This window comes from Myxocyprinus asiaticus, chromosome 20 (genome assembly GCF_019703515.2).
Source record: "Myxocyprinus asiaticus isolate MX2 ecotype Aquarium Trade chromosome 20, UBuf_Myxa_2, whole genome shotgun sequence".
NCBI classification, from domain to species: domain Eukaryota; kingdom Metazoa; phylum Chordata; class Actinopteri; order Cypriniformes; family Catostomidae; genus Myxocyprinus; species Myxocyprinus asiaticus.
Window position 1 is genome coordinate 6,637,385 of NC_059363.1, and position 26,395 is coordinate 6,663,779.

The 26,395-nt window shown below is 37.3% G+C and overlaps 1 protein-coding gene and 1 long non-coding RNA gene across 3 annotated transcripts in view; one reads left to right on the forward strand and one right to left on the reverse strand.

The window, feature by feature from the left end:
- kif26ba (kinesin family member 26Ba) overlaps nucleotides 1-19,134 on the forward strand; it is a 148,768-nt gene extending 129,634 nt beyond the window's left edge. The window contains exons 8-15 of one of the 2 annotated variants that reach the window (XM_051647032.1): nucleotides 2,477-2,739; nucleotides 4,769-4,952; nucleotides 6,911-7,070; nucleotides 9,126-9,297; nucleotides 9,437-12,878; nucleotides 14,837-15,039; nucleotides 15,134-15,284; nucleotides 15,889-19,134. In XM_051647032.1, coding sequence (XP_051502992.1) covers nucleotides 2,477-2,739; nucleotides 4,769-4,952; nucleotides 6,911-7,070; nucleotides 9,126-9,297; nucleotides 9,437-12,878; nucleotides 14,837-15,039; nucleotides 15,134-15,284; nucleotides 15,889-16,037 — 4,724 coding nt within the window. In that variant the 3' untranslated portion in view covers nucleotides 16,038-19,134. The remainder of the gene's footprint in view (nucleotides 1-2,476; nucleotides 2,740-4,768; nucleotides 4,953-6,910; nucleotides 7,071-9,125; nucleotides 9,298-9,436; nucleotides 12,879-14,836; nucleotides 15,040-15,133; nucleotides 15,285-15,888) is intronic. The other variant, XM_051647033.1, reaches the window with a different exon arrangement.
- LOC127411476 (uncharacterized) lies at nucleotides 5,994-14,271 on the reverse strand. The gene is made up of 3 exons (XR_007892285.1): nucleotides 14,170-14,271; nucleotides 6,898-7,017; nucleotides 5,994-6,703 (listed from the first exon to the last, which is right to left on the reverse strand). It is a non-coding gene; the product is annotated as an uncharacterized LOC127411476 (long non-coding RNA).
- Nucleotides 19,135-26,395: the final 7,261 nt, after the last annotated feature.

Sequence of the window (26,395 nt, forward strand, 5' to 3'; positions counted from 1 at the left end):
TGGTGGGTTTTTGTTAAATGTGAGCCAAAATCATCACAATTAAAAGAACCAAAGACTTAAACTACTTCAGTCTGTGTGCATTGAATTTATTTAATACACAAGTTTCACAATTTGAGTTGAATTACTGAAATAAATGAACTTTTCCACGACATTCTAATTTATTGAGATGCACCTGTATATATATATTAAGTGTGGCTTAAGTGGCCAATTACTTTTTGGGGTCACTGTATAGATTTTTATGACAAGCTTGCATAGCCATGCTGTAAACAGTTAAGTTATTTGTTAATGCTTTTGGTAGCTACTATAAATCATATAACTACAAATACTGTGGTGGTACCATGGTACAGCAATAGTATCAGATAGTAGGCCTAATGCCATGGTACATTTATATACAATATAACATGGCACTGGATAATTACTATATTCATATATCATGGTATTATATTCTTCTCTATAGTATTTCAAGGATTCCATGGAAATACCATCGTACATGTCCAAAAAACATGGCATTACCATGGTACCATGCCCTAAATGTTTTATTATGTCTGGTTAGTCTTCTAAATTTCCATCTTCCTCCTGCTTATTCTTTTTGAAAGTGAAAGTAAAATTAGAAATATGTCATAATGGAACAGAACAAAGGGGTATTGAAAACAAAAACAATCTAGTTTTCCAGTAGTAATCCCAGTGTGACAAAGAATCTAATCAATGAAGCACCTGTCACAATGGCTCTGCACTATTTAAGGACAATTCTTTCTATTTTAAAGCTAAAAAAATAAATAAAACAAAATTGGAAAATATTTCCCAGATGTGTCGCATTAAATCTTGAACAAATCTATTATCTGGTGATTATCAGTGAATAAAGTAGCTTCCATCTAAAGGCGCCCAGGGAGCCTCTGAAATTGTAGTTTCTAGATGGCTGGATTTTTTGAATGTGCAAATTAGCTATTTATCCTTTCTGAAATATATTTCAGCAGAAATTATCTTAGCTCTCTGGCTCGATTTCTCTTTATCTCTCTTACACACACAAACTAAAGAAACCCACCTTTTGAAGTTAAATCTGGGCAGAATGTGTGGTGTGACATATGGTTTTGTTTAGGGGCCCCTTTGATGTCAACAGTTGGGGTATTTCTGCGTGGAGGGCACTGTCCAGAAATGAATCTAGAGATGCTGCCAATCAACAGGCTGTTGTTCCGGTTTTGATTCTGTGTGGGAACCTGCTTGCAATGCCCAGTGCTGCCCACACGGCTTATGTGCTTACTCAACCACAGCAAGACAGATGGCAAATGTCGGCATACTGTCAAACTTGGGAAATAAGAATCCATTTAAGGCAGACAAAACGTTCCCCTGATTAGGCACAGTACATTTACAGACTACATTTATAAGCACAATTATGCTAATCCTGTCCATTTTCCAGCTATAACGTTTTTTAAATTGCTTTTGAGTGTGTTTTTGTCTGGCATGTGTATGACATCTGTCACTGTGGTTTATGCCAGAGTGGTAGTCTGGAAGCAAAGCATCACATTAGAAAGTGTGAAATAGACCAGACATATTGGTATAACACTCTGAGGCCAAGCTGAGACCTTGGCTTTTAGCATTTGACCTATTTCTACTCAACTGTTCCACTTTTTGAAACACCCACCAGTCATTCAGAATGGAAAAAAATATGATTTTGTGTGAAAATATCTTCCATTATAATTATTATCCAACATTAAAGAATAAATAGAAGACACTCTTTATGAAACTCAGTGTCTATATGCTGTATTTGCTGATGTCGAAGACTTTGGCTATTACGGGTTATTAACTAAGGGTTAATTACAGCTGTTAGTCACGGGTCTGTTCTGATAGGGTCACAGACGACCTAAATTCAAATAATAAAATGAAACTAACCATACAATCGTGCAAAATAAATAGGCTTAGCAATTTGTGAAAGGGAGTAGAAAATGTTTTCCATATTTCCATATTATTTGTTGTTGACGTAAAATTCCATGTGTCCTGTCCAATCAGTCCTTATAGTATTTTCGTTGACTTAAGTTACCAAAAAAAAAAAAAAGTTTCTGTGCTGGGTAGGCAGTTGATGTTCAATGTAAAACCTAGGACCTGTTTCAGCAAAACCATTTGACAACCACATGACAATCTGATACTGTATATCAGATGCCTTTATCCAAAGCAACTTACAGTTGTTGGACAATGTTCATGGATCAACTACACTGGGGTTTAAACCTACAACCTTCTGGTTACCAGGCCAGAATTACAACCACTAGGTAACTCAAGTTTGTTCTGTCTACTTAGTAGCACTGCCCTTACTATAGTACCAGCATGTCAGTAACTTTTCAGTTCATGGATCAATCCTTTCAGACATTGAACCTCAGATTTTTAGGTTACCAGACCAGATCTTCAAGCATTGCTCCACCAGAGTACAATGCATCAGCAGTCCATTGTCGACACTATGTGAATTTGACCCTTGGTCTTATTACAGGGAAATCCTACACAATGATCGGTAAAGACGACTCTATGCAGAGTCTAGGGATCATACCTTGTGCTATCTCCTGGCTCTTCAAACTGATCAATGAGTGCAAAGAAAAGACAGGTGCGCGGTTTTCCGTGCGAGTGTCTGCGGTGGAGGTGTGGGGAAAAGACGAGAACCTGAAAGATCTGCTGTCTGAAGTGGCGACAGGCAGTCTTCAGGACGGCCAGTCTCCAGGCGTTTACCTCTGCGAGGACCCCATCTGCGGAATGCAGGTAAAGCAGTTGCACTAATTGTTAACATTGTTCAAATTACATCAGTTTTGCTGTAAAATCAGCAAATTGAATCAAGTCGTATGGGGGTTCCCCACCATAAGACTTTTTTTTTTTTTTTCAGTCCAATGTTATATAACAAAGAGAGATAAGCTACTATTCTTCTTTTAAATGGCTTACTCCAAGTAATAGTGGATTTAGAGGGTGACAAAGCAGCAGACCCAAAAGGGCAACTATGGCAAATATACCAGGGGACTACATATAAGGCACTTGAAGACCCGTAAAAGCATGTGACTTCAAAATACATTGAAATGTCTCAAAAACAGTAGAAAATAATCAGATGCCTTCCAGACTCACTGGATGGTATCACTGTCAGATTCAGCAGTGGCACAGGAATAATTATTTCATAATGTCTCAGAAAGCAGTGATAAAGGAGCAGTCAGTAACTTCAAAAGGACCTGTTTAAGGATCTTTTTTTTATTACTTAAACAGTAGGAAAAGGATGGCAAAATACTATCAGGCTGTAATGATACTATAGAGAGGAGATTAGGTATGGTGCGGGAGCTTTATTCAAAGAGTGCAGGACAACTGGGCAAACATTATAAATGTCTTTACTGTCACTTTTGATCAATTTAATACATCCTTGCTGAATAAAAGTATTCATTTCTTTAATTTCTTTCCCAAAAAATTAAATAAATTCTTACTAACCCCAAACATTTGAACGGTAGTGTATAATGTTATAAAAGATTTCTATTTCAGATAAATGTTGTTATTTTGAACTTTCTATTCATCAAAGAATCCTGAAAAAAAGATTGTACACAACTGTTTTCAACATTGATAATAATCAGAAATGTTTCTTCAGCATCAAATCAGCATATCAGAATGATATCTGAAGGATCATGTGACACTGAAGACTGGAGTAATGATGGTTTATTATTCTCCATTTTTTAGCTAAAGTTAGCTTCACCGGAGCGGCACCAAGCAAGCAGTCATGTCAACGATGTCATGCTCTTAGCGGTCTTTAGATGTGGGGCGGGGCATTTACATTTTAAAGAGACATGACAACTAGCCTATAAACAAACTTAATATAAATTATTGTTAAGAATTAACTGCCTGAATTTAATCAGATTTGTCATTACTATTTTTACTAAAATATAAGTATCTTGGGGACCCTCCTAAGTCTATTTTTTACTTCTTATGGGGGGTCCCGGATCCCCCCAGTCCCCCCTCAATTCGAGCACTGTGTAAAATGTATGATAAATACAAGGATACAAGGTCCAGATCACCCCGTCTGGGTTTATTTAGCCAAATTAGCCTGCTTACTGTACATTATCCATACTTGTGTCATGTGTCTTATGCAATTACCAAAGATCAAATTAATTGTTCACTGTGATAATTAATACAGATAATATGAAGATTACAGGTTCATTCTTTTCTGTGCATTGCTGATTAAATGTACTCTAAGATGGTCACAGATAATTTGAAAGAAACAAAGTTTAACATAGTTGCCAGACTATTTGTTAATAAGGACATTTCCTTATTAAGGGATTATCCCAGAAAAAACAAAGCATGACAATCAATTTCCAATAAAGATTCCGTTGTTGGATCAAATGCTAAAACATGATGAAAGGATTAGTTGAGCAGAGACAACCCCTGCTTCTGTAATCCTTTAGACATCTGCACTAATCTCATCTTGGATTGGTACCTCACAGCAATAGAGACCCGCTTCTCCTGTTCCAACGACAACCAGCCTTATCGAAAAGAACAGGCTTCAGAAGGGATACTCGAGGCTTTTCTCTGAGTGCTGAAATGAAAATAAATATATATATTTCTTTTTTGACAAATTTAGACATTAAGACATAACTGAGCCGGCAGTGCTTTGATGCTTTCCTTTATTATCTGCAGTATTGTTTAAAAAATGGCATCGCAGTTGTTGCATGTTGGAGTACAAAGTCATTTTTTTAAACCAATTTTCCTTTCAGCCAAAACTGTGGAATAACTGACATTTGCATCCTTTTCTGTTTTTAAATAGTTGCAGAATCAGAGTGAATTGCGTGCTCCTACGGCTGAGAAGGCCGCTTCCTTCCTGGATGCTGCAATTGCTTCACGTTACAGCAGCAAGCCAGACTGCGATGAAGAGGAGCACCGCAACTCTCACATGCTCTTCACCCTACACATCTACCAGTATCGCATGGAAAAGACTGGAAAGGGAGGCAGTGAGTATAATGATAAGTTTGGAGGAACATAATGATTAAATTTAGTCTTAGTAGAAACTCCAGATAGTCTAGATGGAAAGAAGTATAACTTCCTGCAAATACTATTCATGCTGAAAAAAAAAAATGCTTAAACCATCTTTGCTGGTCTTAGGCAGTCTAATTGCTCTCCCAGCCTGGCATAGCTGGTGTTACGATGGTCTGGATGGGAGACCAACTGGCCAACCAGCTAAACCAGCTAAACACCAGCTGGGCCAGGCTGGGAGATCAACTAGACCATCTTAACACCAGCTTGACCAAGTTGGGAAACTAGCTAGACCAGCTTTAACCAGCTAAGATCAGCAAACCTCCTTTGACTAATTTAAGCTGTTTTTTTGTTGTTGTTGTTGTTGTTTTTATGTCTACCTTTGCCAGAATTAAGGAAATAAAGTCACTCAATTTTGAAGAAAAAAAGTTAATGTATTTATCTGTAAATTGTTCTGAACTTTAAATGGACTCGTATGCACTTAGGTCTCATTATCATCATTAATGTTCCATTTTAATTATTTAATTATTGCCATCCTCAGCGATTATGGCCCGCTCATTAAGGATGTCCATCAAACTCTAGCTCTACTTTTTCACAGCTCACAGAGTCTATTTTCCACTCTCATTATACTTCCAAATGTTGCCATTCTGATTTTTAAATAGTCTGTCCTTGATAATCTTAGACAGAGTGTGATAACAGACAAAAAAGGGGCAATTGCTAAATGTAAGAATTGTGATCTGATCTTAAAAGCTGTCATGCTAATTCACTATTTCTGGAGAACATTGCTAATTTCTCTTTTCACAAAAAAAATAAATAAATAAATACAAAATAAAAAAAAGTGTCTGGCACGAGTGAATGCTGCTTCCTTATAAAAGAGACTGTACTGAGAACAGAAAGTAAAACCAGATGTGTTAGCCTGGGATTTTGGGGTATTTGGGTAACTTGACTCAAAAACAAAGCTAATATAAGCATAGCCATGAAATACACTCTAGATTCTTCCACGACCATTTGAATTAGCTTACATCATAGAATCACATAGAAAATAATGTTACCATTTAAAATGTAGGCTCATTAATGTAAGAGTTTGACCAAAAAGTTATCTTTATTGTCTACTACTTGTCTGGCTTTAGATGTTAGAAAAAAGTACCAAAAAGTGTCATGTTGTTTCCATGTTTTGGACATGGTACCATGGTATTTTTTGAAGTTCCTTGTTTTACATATGTAAATACCATGGTCCTTGAATATGGTAATCGTTCAGTACCATATACAGTATATACAGTATACTGTATATATAGTACTGTGCAGAAGTTTTAGGCACTTGTGAAAAATGTTGCAGGATTTCTTCAAAATGAATGCCATAAAAAGTTTTCATTTATCAATTAATGACATTCAAATTCCAGTAAACATAAAAAAGGCTAAATCAATATATGGCTGGACAACCTTAGCCTTCAAAACAGCACCAATCCTTCTAGGTACACCTGGACACCATTTTTCTTGGTTGTTGACAGATAGGATGTTCCAAGCTTCTTGCAGAACTTGCCACAGTTCTTCTATCTATTTAGGCTGTCTCAATTGCTTCTGTCTCTTCATTTAATCCCAGACAGAGTCAATGATGTTGAGGTCCGGCCTCTGTGGGGGTCACACCATCTGCTGTAGGGCTCCTTGTTCTTCTTCAGTTTATTTGTATTGGGAATGTTGAAATTTAAAATTGATATTTCCTACTGATACCCTAAAAGCAGAATATATAAAATAACCATTTTAAGACAAATTTTTTGTGGAAAATATAATGTTCCTAAGACTTTTGCACAGTACTATATACAGTATATACATTAAATATGTGTATATATGTTAACCGCTATATTGCCAGCCACCAAGGTTTATTTGTTATAATTAGCAAACTCAAAAAGAAATCTGACTATGTACATTTTTTGTTTAGTGTCGGGAGGCAGGAGCAGGCTGCATCTCATTGACCTGGGCAGCTGTGTGAAGGTTCTGAGCAAGACCCGTGACAGCACTACAGGACTATGTCTCTCACTATCTGCCCTGGGAAATGTCATTCTGGCATTAGTCAATGGCAGCAAGCACATTCCTTACAAGTAAGCCTTTTACTAGAAGATACATTTGTATATCTTACTAATATATTATACAGTATGTGTTGCTGAGAAAAATTGTATCTTTGCTCAGTTATATATATCATGGTTTCAGTCCATAAGACACATTGTGTTACAGGTTTTAGTCTCAGATCATAGACCAATAACTTCCAACCTTACCTACGAGATTTCTGTGAAATAATGGGCAATGTCTTTCACCAGTAGCTAGACTCATTAAAGATGCAACATGTTTAGCCTGCATATTGATGTATGGTGTTAATTCTTCATGAACACACCTCATATGAATAATATATACAAACTGACATTTTCCAGCCTTTGATGTGAGCAATTAGTGGATTCTCTAATGCTACATTAAGTCTGTAGAGAGAAGCTAACCTTTATCACTCCTCAGGGGTTATAGTTAAGCAAATTAGCCTGTTTCAAGCAGCCATAGGGACAGATGCCAATTCACATTCACTGGGATTCATCTAATGTCCTTACACATACCATTTCACTGCAACTGCTGCATTGTTTTCTTTCAACAGCATGTTAATTTGGGTTACAGACAACTTTGAATCAGTCGTGCATGTTTCAGCAGCTTTTTTTTCTTTCTATAAATATGCTGTGTTTCCGTTTATCTCCCAAAGGCACATATGCATTTTTATGCCATGGCTCCCTAATTTAATCATCTCAAATTTACATTGCAAAGCATCATGGGGATTATGCCTGGAATCGCAACTGCTCTGTAGAGCTGAGATATAATTAGGGTTTGAGGCCTTTTAGAGTAATGCAACATTTGTACAAGATAACTTGAATTAGTATGCACGTGTCATAAATGAATATAAAAGTCACTAATTTTAGATAGTGATTTAATTAGAGCTTAACAATATTTTAGATGCTTTTATCTCTCTAAATGGGTGATTTAACCTGTCTGATTTAATGTTAAATCCAGAATATTTGATTGAGTTTATTATTAATTGTACACTAGAATGCAATCATCAATCTAGGGCACGATATTGAAAACAATAAACAGAAGCCATAACATATTCACATGTTTACGTAATCAGTGTTTACATTTTTTTTTTTTTCAAGGGGTGAATTTATTAGCTTAAAGGCTCACCAGTAAATCTAGTCAAAATTACAGTGTAGTGTTTTTGGGTAATTATTGTTTAGCTAGCCATGTGGTGACTGTGTTAATGACCACTTGACATTGATTGCACACTTGACTTATTTAAGCACATCAACCAAAAAGCACAGTCTTTAAACAAATAGGCACAGCATATGTCTGTGATCAATACTGCACACTATGTTTTTATATACTATGACACTGTTTTTGCTTCTGGTGATTGTGCAGGCTCACTTATTTATTTATTTATTTTTTAAAACTGAGCTTCCATGACATAATTTTGTTAGCAGACTCATCCCTGAAAAAATCAGCGTTATATGTGTCATTTCTTATGGTTGCTAAAGCGAAGACAAAGCAAACAGGAAGTGCCAGTCCAGACTCTCTCTATAATGGCAGAGACTGTCTAAGAGCCATGTTTTTTTGGGGGTTTTTAAAATCAAGGTCAGCAAATCGAGGTGGCCTGAAAACCATTCAGTTCAGTCTGATTTTAATTATTATTTAAAAGGGCTGCATTAGGAGCTACATTATGTTAAATGCAACAAGTGGAGCAGGCATTCAGTGAAAACGTAACATTATAGTCCAAAAGCCTTGATTTTGAAGACAACTATAACATTTTGGAAATATGAATTTTGTCTGAGGGGTTTTCTAAGGTGTAACTGGGTCTACAATTCATGGGATGGTTCAACCAAAAATGAATATTCTAACACCATTTATACACCCTCATTATGTTCTGAACCCATATGAATTTATTTTTTACTGTAAAACAAAAAAGGAGATATTAGGAAAAATGTTGCAATGAAAGTGAATTGTGGGTGAGTAAATGATGACAGAATTTTCAGTTTTGGGTGAACAAGCCCTTTAGTATTTTGGTTACACAATTATTGTTTTATAAAACAATACTAGTCAAAGTAATACTAGTCAATTTTTGTTTACAGAGATAGTAAGCTAACCATGCTTTTACGAGAGTCCCTGGGCAATATGAATTGCCGTACCACAATGATTGCCCACATCTCCTCGTCACCCAACAACTTCTCAGAGACTCTGTCAACACTTCAAATAGCCTCTCGTGTTCTTAGGCTGAAGAAGAAGAAGACTAAAGTAAGCGTGGTATGACCATGTCATTCATTTTGTTATGCTTTCTTAAGAAATGGTCTTGGACTAAACAATATAAAGTATTCACTGAATAATATCACAGTCATGTTTTAAGATTACTCATGTTAAATACAATATGGTATTTTCTTTACAGCAATACACATCCAGTTCCTCTGGTGGTGAGAGCTCATGCGAGGAAGGAAGAATGCGTCGCCCAACCCAGTTAAGAACCATCCATTCAAGAAATGTGGTTGATTCAGAGATGCCCCTGTTACACCTCTCCAGTGACCCTGAAGACTACTCCAGCAGCGAGCAGTCATGTGACACTGTTATCTATGTGGGTCCAAATGGCTCAGCACTCTCAGACAAAGAGCTTACAGACAATGAAGGCCCTCCTGAGTTTGTGCCTATCATTCCATCCCTGCATAAAAATAAAGCAGATCCCAACAAGGCTCCTTTGACATCGCAACCATCTCAACAAGAAGCTGCAACCCTGATAGCTCAAGCCTCACAGTCTGTCCAGCCCTTGCAGATCAACCATCCTCAGCCACTTCCACCTGTGCCAGAAGAGGGTGCTGAGTCAGGCAAAAAGGAGAAAGACTGTCTCAAATGCAACACTTTTGCTGAGCTTCAAGAGAGGCTAGACTGTATTGATGGAAGAGAAGAGGTGGCGAAATTCCCTTTTGAAGAAGTCCCTACCAATAGAGTTACCAAAAATGAGCCTCTCCCTAACCATAGTCAAGTTGTTAAAGAGAGCCAGCAATCAAGTTCACCAAAGAGGATCTCCAATGACCAGCAACTGGAGGAGATCCGTGAGGTGGTTGAGGAAGCAGAAATTGCTCAATCAATTATTGAAAGCTTGGCACAATGTTCAACAGGCAATTGTGGACTTTCCACGAGCAGAAGTATGACAGGTAGCAGTGGCGTTGGGCAACTCACTCCTCTTCAGAAGACCAAAAGCTCCAGTTTACATGACAGCAGAGAATCCATCAGTGGTGGGAGTAGCAGTGAGGGAAAAACTCGTCCTATGGGCTCCCCACGGTTAGGCATTGCCAGTCTTACTAAAACATCAGAATACAAACCACCATCCTCCCCTTCTCAACGTTGCAAAGTGTACACCCAGAAGGGAGTAATGCCTGGCACACCCCCTCACTCTTCGCAGAATCTTTACAAAGATTCTAGAAAATCATCCACAGAGTCTTTGCTTAATCCTGAGTCTAGAACCTCTCCGGTAGGCATGAGCCCACAGGTCCTAAAGAGATCTTCATCCTCCAACAGCCTTGGATCATCTGAGACGCTGTGTGATGATGTTCCCCAGTTGCCTTTGGACAATAAGAAAGATGCGAAGGACACCACAGCCACAGTTACACTACAACAGCCATTAGAGCCAGATGGAGAGGATGAGTTGGTGTTCACCTTATTGGAAAAGCTGACAATTAGTGGGGTAATGGAGAATGGAAGACAAACCAGTATTATTAGCTTTAACAGTGACTGTTCAGTGCAGGCCCTTGCATCAGGTTCACGGCCTGTTAGTATCATTAGCAGCATGAGTGAGGACCTTGAACATTACAGCACTGCCCACTGCACAACCACAGCCACCATCTCAGATGTCAACATTGCAAAATTCCTGCCCCTCAGCAGGATTGAGGGGGAGGTGCAGGCAAGTTGTCATTCCTCAATAAGCTCATGGCTGAGTGAAATGAGTGCTGGCAGTGATGGTGAACAGTCATGTCATAGCTTTGTTGCCCAGCAGTGCTTTGGACAGGGTGAGACCCTAGCTGAAGACAGACTTGTGGAAATTCAAGAGGAAGTTGACACTGGTCTCCCTGAGTCAAATACGCAAAAGAACTCAGAAAATGAAAGTGATCTCAATAAAACTAACAAAATTAATGATAAAAACAACCCTACTAAACATAAATGGGACAAGATATCGTCAACCACAACATCAGGTGGCTATGTTCCTTTTAAGACCAACATTTCAACAGTTCACCCTTGTGCTGCTATTAAGCCAATGGTTGTACAGGACTTACTAACCAAAACCCCTTCTGTCAATGTTCCCAAATCTCCACCTGTTCCTATATCAAGTGAAATAAATTTTGATGACCCTTGGATGAAAAGGGAGGGTGCTGAAGAGACCAAGCTAAAGAAGGTGGTCAGTGAGATAAAATCAGAGAAGAAAACATCTGAGTCTGTAAAGAGAAAATGCCTTGCCGACAAGCACAGCTCAAGCACTGAAGCATTTTCCCCTGAGTCCATAAATCGTGTGGTGGATGGATGTGAGATGGTCTTCAATGCATCCGAAAGCATAACTGAAGTGTACTCTGCAGACATCCTCAGAACAGGGAGTTTACCTCGAGCATGGCATCGGTTAAACAAGCAGGATGATCTGGAAGATCCCGCATATTGCTATACGAGTGGAGAGTATAAATGTCTTGGGGTTACCACCTCTACTCCCTGCAGTCCTAGAGCCACGCTTGAAAGAAAAAGTTCTGCTGGGAGGCAGGGTATCTTTGCCCGTCAGAAAGGAATCCCACCTTTACCACCTGTAAGGAAGTCTAGCCTTGACCAAAGGAACAGAGCAAGTCCCCAACATAATCCCGGAAATGCTCAGACACCAAACCTGCATCTGTCTTTCCTTGGCAGCACACCCGAAGATCTGGGTAGAAATGGCAAACATAAAGTTCCAAATGCCGAAAGCAGCAGACTGTTTAGTGCCAAACTTGAGCAGTTAGCAAACAGAACCAATTCCTTAGGTAGGTCCCAGGGGGCGCGTTATGACTGTCAGTCCCTGGAAAGGGCTGAGAGTTTGACCTCCCTGGGTTCTAAAGGAGGTGTCACAAAAGACAGCACAATGCCAAGGACAGGTAGAAGCCTTAACCGTGGCTTACTCTCATCACCCACGAACGGACCAAATGGCAACAACAATGTACCACAGTCACCCAAAGCAAGTCAATTCAAAATCTCTGCTGTTAGCAAACTCCTTATGGCCAGTCCCAAAGCTCGAAGCTTATCAACGTCTAGCACCAAGACCCTAAGTTTCTCCACAAAGTCCCTTCCACAGTCAGTAAATAGAAGCTCTAGTTTGCCACCCAACGGAAAGAACCAGAACCAGAACTTTTGGTCAACCCAGTCCCTGAGTCGCAGTAGGGGGACAGGACTAGTGTCTAAGCTGCCTTTAAGGGCAGTGAATGGAAGAATCTCTGAGCTTCTGCAGGGTAGTGCCACCTCACGTGCTACACAAGAACGAGGGACCTCTGAAACTGAAGAGAGAGGAGCATCAGTCCAAGGAGAGGAAAGACCTGCAGTCCATACTTTGCCTTCACCTTATAGTAAGATCACGGCCCCAAGAAGGCCTCACCGCTGCAGTAGTGGGCATGCTAGCGACAACAGCAGCGTGCTAAGTGGAGATCTTCCTCCAGCCATGGGAAAGACTGCCTTGTTCTATCACAGTGGTGGCAGTAGTGGGTATGAGAGTATGATACGTGACAGTGAGGCCACAGGAAGTACATCCTCAGCTCAGGACTCGATGAGTGAGAACAGCAGTTCCATGAGTTGTCGCAGGAGCTTAAAGAATTCAAAGAAAAGAAGCAATACTGGTAAGATAATATCACATCTTTGTGGGTTGTATCTAGATGGGAACCCTTGGTTGGTCTTGAGAGAGTCTCATTGGCTATTACTAAGGTTAGGGACTTACAGCCTCAGTCACCATTCACTTTGTATGGCAAAATATGCATGTTATGATCTACATAAAAACAATCTGTTCCTTTATTTCACTATTTTGTAAAATGTTATGTTTAGGTGTAATAAGATGGAAACTTGCAACTTTAACCTTTCTATGAACTTGGTTAATGGGCACACCAAAATCCTGGCACAACCTTTACATAGATTTCATGTTGTTTTACTGCCATATTCAAAATAATGCATTTTCATACAAAATGGTTGGTCCTAGAACTATACAAAATTACATTTTAAACCAATTGAATTCTGAAACATCCTCACACAGATAATTTTTTAAAGAAACTTTTTTCAGGAGTTTTTATGTTTTCGTTATATGACAAAATGTGGCATAATGTAAAACTCTAACCAGGCTCTTCTTTTTCCATCTAAGTTTGACTTTTTTTTTACCTCAAAAGTTGTGTCCTATTGGTACTGTTTCTCAACACTTGCAAGTGTTTTTTTTTTTTATTGCTTACCATGGCATCCAACTTTGTTCTTTACAACAATAAAAGAACCCTCTTAACAGCACAATTAATGTAATCCCTAATGGACTATGCTCCACATTATTTATTTTACTACAAAGCTTTAAGGCTCATTCCAGATTAATTTTAGAAGAAGCAAAAATTTTATACAGCTTTACTCCCTCAAACATACTTGGATTATTTGTTATGATACTGGTATTAGGCTGATAGCAGTTGCCAAACTTAGCTGTGTGTGGTCTTTGAATATTTAGTGCTGCCTAAATTCCTGAATACAATCATTCTCTCCTGTTTCCTCAGGCAAAGAATTTTACATCCTCTTTTTCAGCACTACTAACCTTTGCATGAGGGGAATTCTGCTTTAACATCAAAATTTAAATCCTACATCTGGAACAACAGAGACAAAATCCAGACCAGTACACGTTGAACCACAATGAAAAGCAGTATTCTAATGATGTTGTGAATGCGTCATTTGAAAAGGGCTTTACAAAGAGAGTAGGGTATAAATACACAACCACAGATTACAAACAAAACTGACATCAACTGCCATTCTTAATGTACTCTCGGACTTGGATGACTCTGTCTATTGCATATATTATTGACCTGGTAAAGAATGAGAGACGACTGAAAGTTTTACCTTTTCCTGTGCCGTTTTCAGACCAAGTGACATGCTGAAACACATTAATATTACCTTGTTCTTTGGTGCTAAATCAGATAACATATCAGCGGGCCTGGAACTGTCAATTTCTATGCAAATAGGGGAGCCACTTCTGGCAAATTCTTCGGTGTAGACCTCATTCCTGCAGACTGGTCAGATAAGATGCAGCCTGCTGCTGTTATCTCAGTGGTCTGTGTTGTTACAGGCTGACTATAATCCAACACTGAACTGGCAGCAGTGCAGCCCAGTGTAGGGCAAACTCTGGCTTGGCACTGTGATATACTTTGCCCTCGGTCACTTTTTATGCTACTCACCAAGCCTCCTTTTTTAATAACAATTATTTGATTTTTGCAGCTGGTAACTAAAATGTTACAGGTTCGAATTCCACAAGGGGTTGATCCTTAAGCTATATCCACTGTGTACTTAAAAATAGTTTGCTTCAGGGAGACATTCCCTGTAAGTAGTCTGGCATGCCATTGCTAATGTGTTCTGAGTGGATTTTTAGTGCATTGTTATACTGTTGCTAACGGGGTTGCATATTGGCCCAAGCAAAAAAAATATGAGATATTTTGGTCCCTCGCCTATCTATACTGTATATACTGTATATACTGTATAGGCTGAAAGCACATAATGTACTGTAGGCTATATAAGAATAAACCTTCTCTTTGATCTTACACACTTGATTTTATTTCGACCCTAGGGACCCAGAGGCGGCGACTAATCCCTAATCTCACCCTGGATACCTCCTCTCCTGTGAGAAAGCCTGTCATTAGTCCAGGGGTACGCTGGGTGGACGGCCCCCTACGGCCTACACAAAGGGGTCTCGCCGAACCCTTCGAGATCAAAGTTTATGAGATTGATGATGTTGAACGTCTCCAGAGAAGACGGATAGTGGGCAATAAGGTAAGAAACGTGAGCACCTATGTGATTTTAGAGCACTTCCCTCAACTGTGCATAAGGTGGATGTATCATTTACTTACTTTACTTTGGATCTCAGGAAGTGGTGTACTTTAGTGCCAAACTGAAGATCTTGGAGCATCGCCAACAGAGGATCTCCGAGGTGCGGGCCAAGTATGACTGGCTGAAAAAAGAGCTGGAGCAGACCAAACAACATCTAATGCTGGAGCCAGAGAAATGGACCAGTGAATGTAAGTAAGAGCTGAACACTTTGGGTTGATACTAGGGCTGGGCGATATATCGTATAGGCACAATACAAAATGCAACATTTCAGTATTGCACTGATTTTAATGCTCTTTTTATTTGACCATTATGTTTCCTAAAGAATGTTTAATGAGACTAATTTTGCAGTCTTTGTCTTGTGACTTGCAAGTGAGAGCATTAAGATTGACGTTTTAATAGTGTCTCTGATTTAAACTTCAGTAGCGAAAGATATGTTAAATTTGTTTCCGTGAATCTTTTCTGTCGGTTTTAATGAATTAATTCAAAACACTTACTCAAGTTATTTACACTTACTCAAGTAATATCCATCCAGCCATCATTTCATTAAAAGAGATATCTCCCAGCCCTAGTTGATACAAAAGGCAATTCATTGTCCTGCTTTTTTTCTTTTCTTTTTTTTTTGTTCAAGTGAAGATGGCCATTCTTGAATATAATAAAATGTCTTGTTAACCATCATCATTATGAAGACAAAAACTATGACTTTGGTGGGTTTTCCCATTTTGAACATCTGTTTATTATACACTAATGACAGTTATGTCAGCCGTCAGACAATAATTTCCTCTATTTTCGCAGTTGACCTTCAACAGACATTTGAAGTGGACTCTCTTGAGTACTTGGAAGCTCTTGAGTTTGTCACGGAACGACTAGAGAACCGGGTCAACTTCTGCAAAGCTCATCTAATGATGATCACATGCTTTGACATCACCTGTCGGCGAAGGTAAAGGATTCACCATGGAGTATTAAGGACAATGGGAAGTTGAAAAGGCTTACGTGGGCGAGTTTGTGAGCAAGTTACAAAGTTCATCTCTGCAATGATGGCTGAAATGAATGGGAAAATACAAAAGGCTTAATATTTTTCTAAAGTGGTTTTTTTTTTGGGTGGGGGGTTGGTAAGAACGCTGGACATGGAGAGTTGGCAAAAAGAAAAAAAAAGGATATCAAAATGAGCACTTTGAAACTTTGGATTTATCAATTGCAAATATGGTTTGCCCGCTTGCTGTGAATAAAAGAATAGTATTGTCATGTTTGGAAAAAATTATACATTTGTTAAACAAAAAGAAAACAAAAAAGACAATAAGTGCCTTGTGAACACTTCAATATCTTCTATGGAAAGCTATGGAAAGAAATTTCCATATTTTTTGTACAGGTGGTGCTAGCTTAAAAAAACATGCATAAAAAAATAAATAAAAAAAAAAAAAAGGAAAAAAGGAAAAAATTAAAAGAAAACTGCTTGTTAAACTAAGTGTTTAAACTCTTTGAGTCACTGTCTCTGTAACTTGTATTTGTATTGTTATACCTTGTGTACACTAGTTACATGCAACATGAATTGTTATATGTGTTTTATATTATTTTTTGTATTCTTGGAGACATTGAGACCACATAGAGTTTCAAATGCTATGAAATATGAAACCGCCCAGCACAGTATCTAGAAGAATGATTCTGGCAATGGCTTATTGATTGTTCAGGTCCCCTGTGGGTATGTTGACTTTTTCAGCCGTGTGACATCTCGGGCTGGGCCACTCCCCACGTGTCTCGGTTGAGAGGTGAGACAAATCCTCAGTCTGGCAGGACCAACAAGGATCCTTAATACCGATATAGAAACAGAAGCTTCTCACTGCATGCCAAATTCTAGGGCATTTTTAAAGCATTGATTTTCTGCAAATGAAAAACTTCCTAGCCAGGGGTAAAGGAACAATCCTTTACAATCCTTTCCTTTTAACAAAGAAATGTTTTTTTCTCATGAATATTAATTATGTGATGTTCACCTAGAAGTCCTAACTGATTTGCTGAAAGGCAAACGTAAGTAGGTACTTGGCATAGTAGGATTACCAACCTGGTATTATGACAAGTCGTAGTATTTTGCCATAGTACAAGATGGCAAAATCATAAGAAATCATATGAGGCTTGTTCAAAACAATAGGACTTTTACTTCCATAGAGATAAATAAACAAACCAATGAAAAATTGTATTACGATTTTTCCTACGTTTGACCCCAATCTCAAACCTTAACCTAACCATAAAGTCTAACCCCTTATCCAAACCTAACAATAATTTCAGTAGGAAAAAAAAACAAAAAACATGTGTACCATGGAAAAAAGAGAAACATTGGGGTTTGGAACGAGACTCAGGGATTGTATTACAGGTTATTGACAGACATCAGTCATTTGGCTTGCATAAATAAATATGGAACTAGTAACCACATTTTTTAACAGACATTTCCTTTCTTAAAATAAAGTGTTAAGAGGCTAGCTAAAATCATTTTTTTGATTGGGTCATCTTTATGGAAATTAAATTGTCACTGTGTTGGGATTACCGCTTGCACACTCAGTTCCTAGAATGAGCGTGCTAGTTGCGCAGAAATTGCACATTTCACCTTTTAAGTTACTTTTCACATTCAAGTACTATATTTTTCTTTGCCCTGCAGCCAAGCAAAACAAAACTCTTAGTATACAATGATTATCTCCCAAATAGTGTTGTACAAATTTCTGAAAGTGGGAGAGATATGTACCCCATAGTTATAATGGTTTTTACAACCCTGTAGCCCAAATTGGAAACATGATTATTTCTTGGATGGGCATTGACGGCAGAAGAAATTCCAATTTCCAATATTTGAAATAATCAAGGATCTTATAATCGAATAAGTCATGTTGTATTCCAGTAGAGATTAGATTGGTGCATATGTCTGGTAATTGGCCTTCTCTCTATGTGGTCTCACTGTCAATGTGCTAACACTTTGGTAAAAATTTGTTATACAGTATATGGTGCTTGAGACAGTTTCAGCTCTAAATGTTTATAGGTGAATACATCTAGCCTGTTTCTGGTACAAACTAAAGACTTCATACGCTTCCCCATTCCCGCTTCACCCCTCGTCCCTGCCTTGGCCCTGCAACATTCCCGCTGACCTTTTGGCATTGTAATGAATGAAGGGTATTATTTATTTTTTACCTCAGGAGGCCTGTATGAAAGATGCTTATATTCTGTAATTTATTTACGCATAATAGCCTGTAAAGCACTATGCATTAAAATTGTACAGTAGCTAAATTCATACTATATATATATATATATATATATATATATATATATATATATATATATATATATACAGTATATATTTGTATATTACACTTTTGTTCTTTATATAGTTTACTTTTCTGCATTTCTATGCACCTACCGCCAAATCATGGGAGACGAGAGAGACTACGATTTCAAGGTGCTCCTGGTCACCATTCATGTTTATTCATAAAATGTGTCTTTATCGCAACCTGTCACATGTGGATTGTTCAATTAATACATTGTGTGGTATACAGTACAATGTGAAAAGAATATTGTCTTTAATGCGCTTTAATGTTGACAAAGATGGTTACAAAGCTAAGATTTGTCCTTTCACCAAGTTATCTGAAAAGAACTGAAAAAAGAGCCATTATGAGTTAGAGATATACTGTATATGATAAAAGCTTTTGTCAACATATTGCTTCATGTTTATACTGAAACAGACAGCATGATTTCTTGTGCTTTGGGAAAAATGGAGCTTGAATGAAAATTTGATTGACATGCGGACTGATGTAAATAAAGGGCGTTTTGGAAGCTGCATACTTTTTTTCTGCCTTATTCTGCACAAAAAAAAATTATCGGTATAATATCCTCTGTAATGCACAAGACATGAATGAAAAAACGTTCTAGTTATACAGTTCTCTCTGATACTATTTAACTTTTTTGTTCCTAGCTGGCCACCGTTTGTTTCTGTAAAGATGTAATCTTTTCATTGCTGCATGGAACATCTGCATTTTAATGGGATTTCTTATAAAAGAAAAATAATGAAATCAACCTCAGTTGGTCTGTTTTTATTCAATAATTGTTTTTAATTCAACATACATTGAGCTCCATTTGAGATGTCTCTTTAAATCTAACAGATATCCCTCAATCCCCATTGCTACTAGATGGATTTAATCCACTAATGAAGAGGCATCAACCACAAGTGCAGTTTTTGATTGAAAGTCATACCTGACATCAGTGAACCACAGGAGATTGTAAGAAAAATTAAAGAGAATTACATTTTAAGTAAAAACAAAAAAATCACTGTACACTTGACGGGGCTCGTACCGCCAATAACAATATAATAATCATGTTGTCTGGGGAGGAAAATGTCATTGTCATAATAAAAGTGAACTGATTTCAAGTAAGCATGAAAGCTTGGTAAGAGGAAAGAGTTATTTTGTTTCCTTTTGATAAGCGTGAATCTCATGAAGAAATGGCCTGGTCATATTTCACCCCAAAACCAAAAGAAAGACAAAATAAGAAATTATATTTTGCATAAAAAAAAAAAATAAGGCCTAATTTTGGACAATTACGATTATGTGCAAAGTGACATTATTTGCACCCCCACTTAAATACTCATTACTGTAATGCAGAAAATGAAATGCATCAGGTAAATCAGCATGAATTATAGATTAATACATCAATTACTACTATAATTTGTACTTGTGCTTTACTGAAACACACATATCCTTTACAATTTAACCCTTAAGCAAACAATCATTTCATGTCACTTTTTATTTCATTTAGACTTAAGTAACAGATTTCCAAAGGAATTTTTGATATATTTTGGATTTTATGAGTTGCATCTCCCAGGATACGTTGCACTATTAAGGTACAAAAAAAGTCAAAGTCATCAGTATTTCTGTTTTATTTGCTGCAAAAAAATTATGAGTTTCCGACTTCCCCTCTTATTTTAAAACATATCACACATGTGTGTGTACAGGTTTGTGTATACTTGTGAGTGCCAGTGTATTTTTATTTTTTAAAATGTCCTCACTAATAGAGTGAAACCACCCACTAGTGAGGACATTTTAGGTGGTCCTCACAGGTTAAAAAAAAAAAAAAAAAAAAAAAGGCTCATAAATCAGCCAAATCACGTTTAGCTTTAAATCAACATGCATGCACAGGTTTCTGCGAGGGTTAGGTTTAGGGGACAGAATATATCTTTAGCCAGCTATGAAATTAATGGAAGTCTATGAGATGTCCTCACTAATATAGTGAAACAAACCTCTGTGTGTGTGTGTGTGTGTGTGTGTGTGTGTGACAAAACTGAGAAAAGTTTAGCTTTAAGGTTGCATGTATGACCTGTGTAAGTGTAATAAATGTGTTTGTGTAATAATGTGGATTAACCTTTTTTTCTTCCCTGAATCAGGAAACGTATCTCAGGGGATACACACTCTGGGGATTCCGCATCTTAAGAAAATGTTCGTAATTAATATTAGCAGTTTTATTTTGTTTTTACTGAAGAAAAGTAATATTAATCTATAATTAATAATCACAAAGTCAGCATGTCTTGCACCATGGGCGGCCATGTTGGTTTTAGGTCAGGCTGACTTAACGATCACAGAAAATCTGAACCAAGTCATGTGACCCACATACTCAAAACAGACCCAACTATGATAAATGATAACAAGATTGGGTGGGAACCTCTTTCACATACCCCCTATAATGGGTATCATGTAAGGAGTCTTGGAGTGATTTTAGACTCCTCGTTATTTTTCAATAAGCAGATCAGTGCTGTTGTCAATGTTAGCTTTTTCCACCTGAGATCTATGGCTAAAATAATGAGACTATCGTAACTCATTGTACATTGGTCTCCCCCAAACTGCGTTATCCCGCCTACAGCTAGTTCAAAACGCGGCAGCTAGGCTTTTAACAGGGTCAAGAAAGAGGGATCACATTTCCCTGGTTTTAGCATCTCTACACTGGCTTCCTGTGAAATTCAGGGTCGATTTTAAAACTCTGATTTTTGTCTACAGGGCACTCTCTCGTGCCCCAATATATCAGTGACCTTCTACACACTTACTCCCCCACTAGAGCGCTCAGGTCTTCTGATCAACTTTTATTGAGGGTTCCTCGTTGCCGCCATAGATCTAAGGGTGACCGTGCCTTTTCTGTGATTGGTCCTAATCTATGGAATAGTCTCCCTTTCCATGTGAGGTCTGCTTCATCATTAGCCATTTTTAAATCTTCTTTAAAAACATATTTTTATTCTGTAGCTTTTGAATAGATCATTGAATAGTTTGATATGGATAAACACATGATGTTGTATTTAATTTTTTTAATTTTATTATGTTTTATATTTAATTTGAAATCAATCTGTTTTTATATCACTCTGTCATTTTGTTTGTTTGATCTGTAAAGCACTTTGGGTCAACTTCTGTTGTTTTTAAATGTGCTCTATAAATAAAGGTTGACTTGACTTGACTATAAGAAACTAAAGAGTATGTATCTTGTGGTGCACGTTGCCTTTTTAAGGGTTAAATAGATATTTATTTTCACATTACAGTAATAAAAATGTTTTTTTTTTCTTTTGCCTAACAGTAATAATAATGTGATTTTTGCTACATTACAATAATAAGAATTAGATTTTTCTTCCTTTGTGGGATAATTAGAATTAGACAAGGATGTTTTAATGTGCTTAATTGTCATACATATTTCACAATGACAACAATGGTCTTTCCCAAGACTTTAACATTTCTTGGGAAGTTCCAGCCAAGGTTAGTGGTTGGTCCCATTCACATTTAGTGATAAATTATGTCATTGTGGGCTCAACAAAGGGCTCAGTGCGTTGAGTTATGAGTTGGTAAAGCTTGCAGACATGGGACTGCTGACAACTCATTGCTCTATAACACAACTTCCTCTTGTGCTCCATTCTATCCAACTGAATGACTTTTTTAAGATGCTATCTCCATGTCAGAGTAGAGCATCTCCAAAAGCTGTTTGCTTTAGTGGAAACAGAGTTTTGAGAGGAGAGGATCTGGTAGGAGACATAATCCCTTTCTATCTGTATCCTGTCCCTCATGAGGGTTAAATAGATTTAACTAGAAAAACAAACTGTGGAAAAATGTCCGGAGAAATGGGCCACTGACAAGCAAAAACGTCATCTGACTTGGGCAGATGGATGGCATGCTGTTACTATGCCACTACACGTAGAAAAGAGTGTTTTATTCTGACATTGTTGTACAATATGGGTCATTCCTGTTATGCAGTAGGGCACAACGGGGGCTAAAGGCTCCACAGGGTAAAAGGCTCCATTGATTTTATTTTCACACAAAACACTAAATAGCATCAAAATCTACCACACTACTTTCCTAAACACATGTTTGTCACTATGCACTGCAAAATTTTCCTCTTCCATGAGATCTTTGCATGTGGTGTCTAAATGTTGATTTTGAGGCAATTTGATCAAATGTTTTGTATTTTTTTTTTTTAAATGTTGCAAATTTATGTAGCTAATGAAAATCCCTGTAATTAATTCTTTAGAGGCAAAATATTTATTTATCATTTTCAGTTTTGTTTAAGGTCATTAAAGCAAACATTTCTCAATTACTGTCCAATAAGTGAAAGGATAGTATTTGGGGTAAAAAGCCCCCCTGTTGCAGGGGCTAAAGGCCCCTATTAAACACATTGTTTTTTTGTTTGTTTTTTTAAAGTGGGGTGAATAGATTTGTTATGAACATTTTTCAAAGTGGGCTCACATTGACTCATCCAATCATAATAGAGGTTAGTTTGTTAATAGAATATTTGAGATGCAATAAAATGCCAAATATGTTTGAAATTAACAGGAAATGGTTGACTTTTCCTGAAATAGTTATTTTGAGTAAGCATCATCTAAATTTGTTACTCAAAAAAGCATCTTGCTATCTCAAAATTATTTGCATTCGTTGACAAATTGTGCCCTATAACTATAAATATCACTTTAAACCCCCTAGGGGCCTTTTACCCCAAGTGAGGGAGCCTTTTACCCCAGGTGTGGGATAAAAGGCTCCCTCGCCACCTTTTTTTAAAAACAGAATTTGAATCGATACAACTTCCATTATTATTTATTTTCACACCAATTATGTTGCTCTATCAATATTCAATAAAAATAAATAAACAAACATTTTGTGACCAGAAAAAAGATTATTAAATTTCCTTAAGGGGTGCCTTTAGCCCCATTATACCCTAGATGTTCATTTTCCATATATTAATGAAAGTTGATTCCGTGTTTTCATGTGCTGTTTGTGTTGATTTGAGTTTGGAATCAATAAAACTTGAAAAAAAAAAAAAAAATGATAGTATCATACCTATTTATGTATTTTTATTTAAAACAGGGTGGAATGGGTGCGTTCCATTCCGAAGTAATCATCCCTATGCCCTATTCCATTCGAAGACTTTACCATCCACTCTGAGAGCTTTCAAAGGCTAAAAGGTGTGGGCTCTAAAATAAGGGTCATTTGGAACTCACATTTTAAGTCATTTTTATTGGAAATTCTGTTTGAAGCGATGTTACAGCATGACTATAATGATTGTTCTCCCTTCAAAGTGCCCTTCGGAGAGTGATTTATACCATTTGGTACGCACATACTCTCTACACCGGACACACCGCAACGACTTGAGGATGTCCACGCTGGATGCGTTGACACGAACATTCTAAACAGTTTCACTGGTGTTGTAGCACCAGCGCATGTAGCGCAAGATGGAACACAACACCCATTTATTGTCGGCTCAATGGACATGCAGCAATTGACGCTTCCAGTGTAGACAGCATCATTGATTATAATTGGGTAAAGGTTCTATTGTTTTTGACGTGACGCAACGCTCACGTCCGGTGTAGACAGGGTGTTAGTCAAACCAACTTATACCAAAACACATCACAGAACTCCATTGCTTATTTACCTTATGCGCCAGAGAAACTAGTGTGCAGCCATCTTGAAAATGTTGTCTCGGAACTTCCGTTCTAGCAGATCTATATAGATATCTATGATGTTGATGTCAAAGTGTAATTAGCTAGCGAGGTTATAGAGTTGCCAAAAGCTATCATGAGTATTTTAAAGTGTTCAGGGAATGTCATAACAACTGGAAGCAGACCGGGGAGATTTTATAACAAGACTACTTCATTCATAAATACACAAGATCCTACCTTCACACTATGGATGTACTGATGTGCCTTTGTGCTCATGAAACTCCAAGAGACAACACAAAATCATTAAAAATATCTCTGTAAGACACCTTTGACCATCTTCTCATGTCATTCACCCATGGCGTTATAGTTAAGGTAAGCAGATTTTTTTGAGCCTTTTGAAGGGGTGAGACTATATTTATACACATGTGAAAGTGTATGTTTTATTTTATATTCCGTTTACAACAATTTTAATCACACATAAGCCTCTAAAAATATAGGGTGACAAATACATTTAAAAAAAAAAAAAGTACAATTGTAATTGAATTTAATGTTGAACTTGCATGTGAAATAAAACGAGCCGTCACTGTAGGAAAATTAATATCAACTACACATTCTAACACAACTTATTACGTTGAAACCTAAAAATGAGAATTACACGTATAACAATTAAACGCTTGCATCATGAAAAAGTGCAGTGTGCCATAGCTGTTCAAATGTGATCTGCCAGGTCCAATTGACCTCCGCGGGTGTTGGAAAAAACTATTTTTTTTTTTAGTGACAGAAAAAACACCTTACGAGCATTTTCACGCAGTAAAGGGGTGCTGGAGACTCACACCATCAACTCTTGGTGAAAAATACTTTCTGTGCTCCCACACATAATCCATTTTGATCGACTCTTCTCAGTAGCTTCAATACAAACAGGAAGCTAGATGACAAAATTCGGAAGAGCGGAGCGTGGAAAATGGGCGGGGCTGAATAAGGTGAATACTTACTCATTTATTGTGCTGTTGTTTTCCCATCAAAATGATGTCACTTCCTGGAGAATGATGTCATTGAGGTTAAAGGGGTGTTAAAGGGATAATACAAAAGACTATCAGGATAGAAATTCAGGGTTCCCACTCTTTTCAACGCACAATTTTCCAGCATATTTCCAGGTCATTTGATGTGCCCAACGGGTGTAATATTAAGCGGTCATGATGCATATTGTGGTTATTGGATGGATGTTTTTTTGGAATTCGTATTCAAGCATTTAATAAAATTGTATGATCAAAATGGTGTCTAATGACATGAATTCATTAAAACTTTAATCAAAGGAAAATATAATCATTTTAATTAATTTAATTTTTCACCAAAACATTGCATTATTTTTTTCAAATGAAGTGAATTTTTACAAAACCCTCACAGCACAATCTGAAACACTCGAGATAACAATTACAGTAAATATTACATTACTATACAGTAATAATATATTGTTGTCTTTTCCCCATTTCACATGTCCATTTAAATCAATCTTTTATTTTTGCATTTCTGTGTGTTTTTGACAGTAGTACATAGCCAAGTGTGATTATTAAACTCCAAAAAGCTACACACACACAGAGCACGCGTGATGATCGTGATGAGGTGTTTTCAGTGTATGAGCGGCCAGCTTCACACATTCACTTTGAAGTGCGCAGAACATGAAGATTAGATATTCATTTAATTAAATTGCAGCCTTTTGCGGTTTAATAATTACACTAGGACATTTTCTGATTTTATTGTAATTAATTGTGCATTCAAACATTAATTTTCGTCCCAAATATGTTATTTTCCATGATATTCTGCACTTTAATGACATTTTTATGACTGGACTCTGGACTGGACTCCGCTCTTCAGGTGGTAATAGCGGGGTAAGCGGACTCCGATCTCTGAATTATTGAAAATTAATTCACATCCTAGTGGTGTAAAGGCCGCACTACAAAAAATCTCAATGGTCTGACCATTGTCATTATTTAAAATTTACAACTCTACAACTTTTAATAATTAACATAACAGCAATGTTGGAATGAAAAAAATCATATTTTGCACTGGTATTATGGGTAAAAAGGTTCAGATTTGTAGTGCTAAACTATTTCATCAGAGCAAAGCAGAGTTAACAGCAGATGAGCAGAGTATGTACATGTTGATGTAGTCAAACAATGTGAAGCTGCTGGCAGTGACAAAACATTACGAATTTGTGTATTTGAGTCCCAGTCATTACCATGTTTTTGTACATGTAACAAAAACCTTGTTACTGACACAGTCAAACAGTTTTATTGTACTAAAATATTTTCCAGCACACAAAATTATTTTCCAGGACATTTAGGTATCGTTCTCATTTTGCATGACTTTTCCATGACT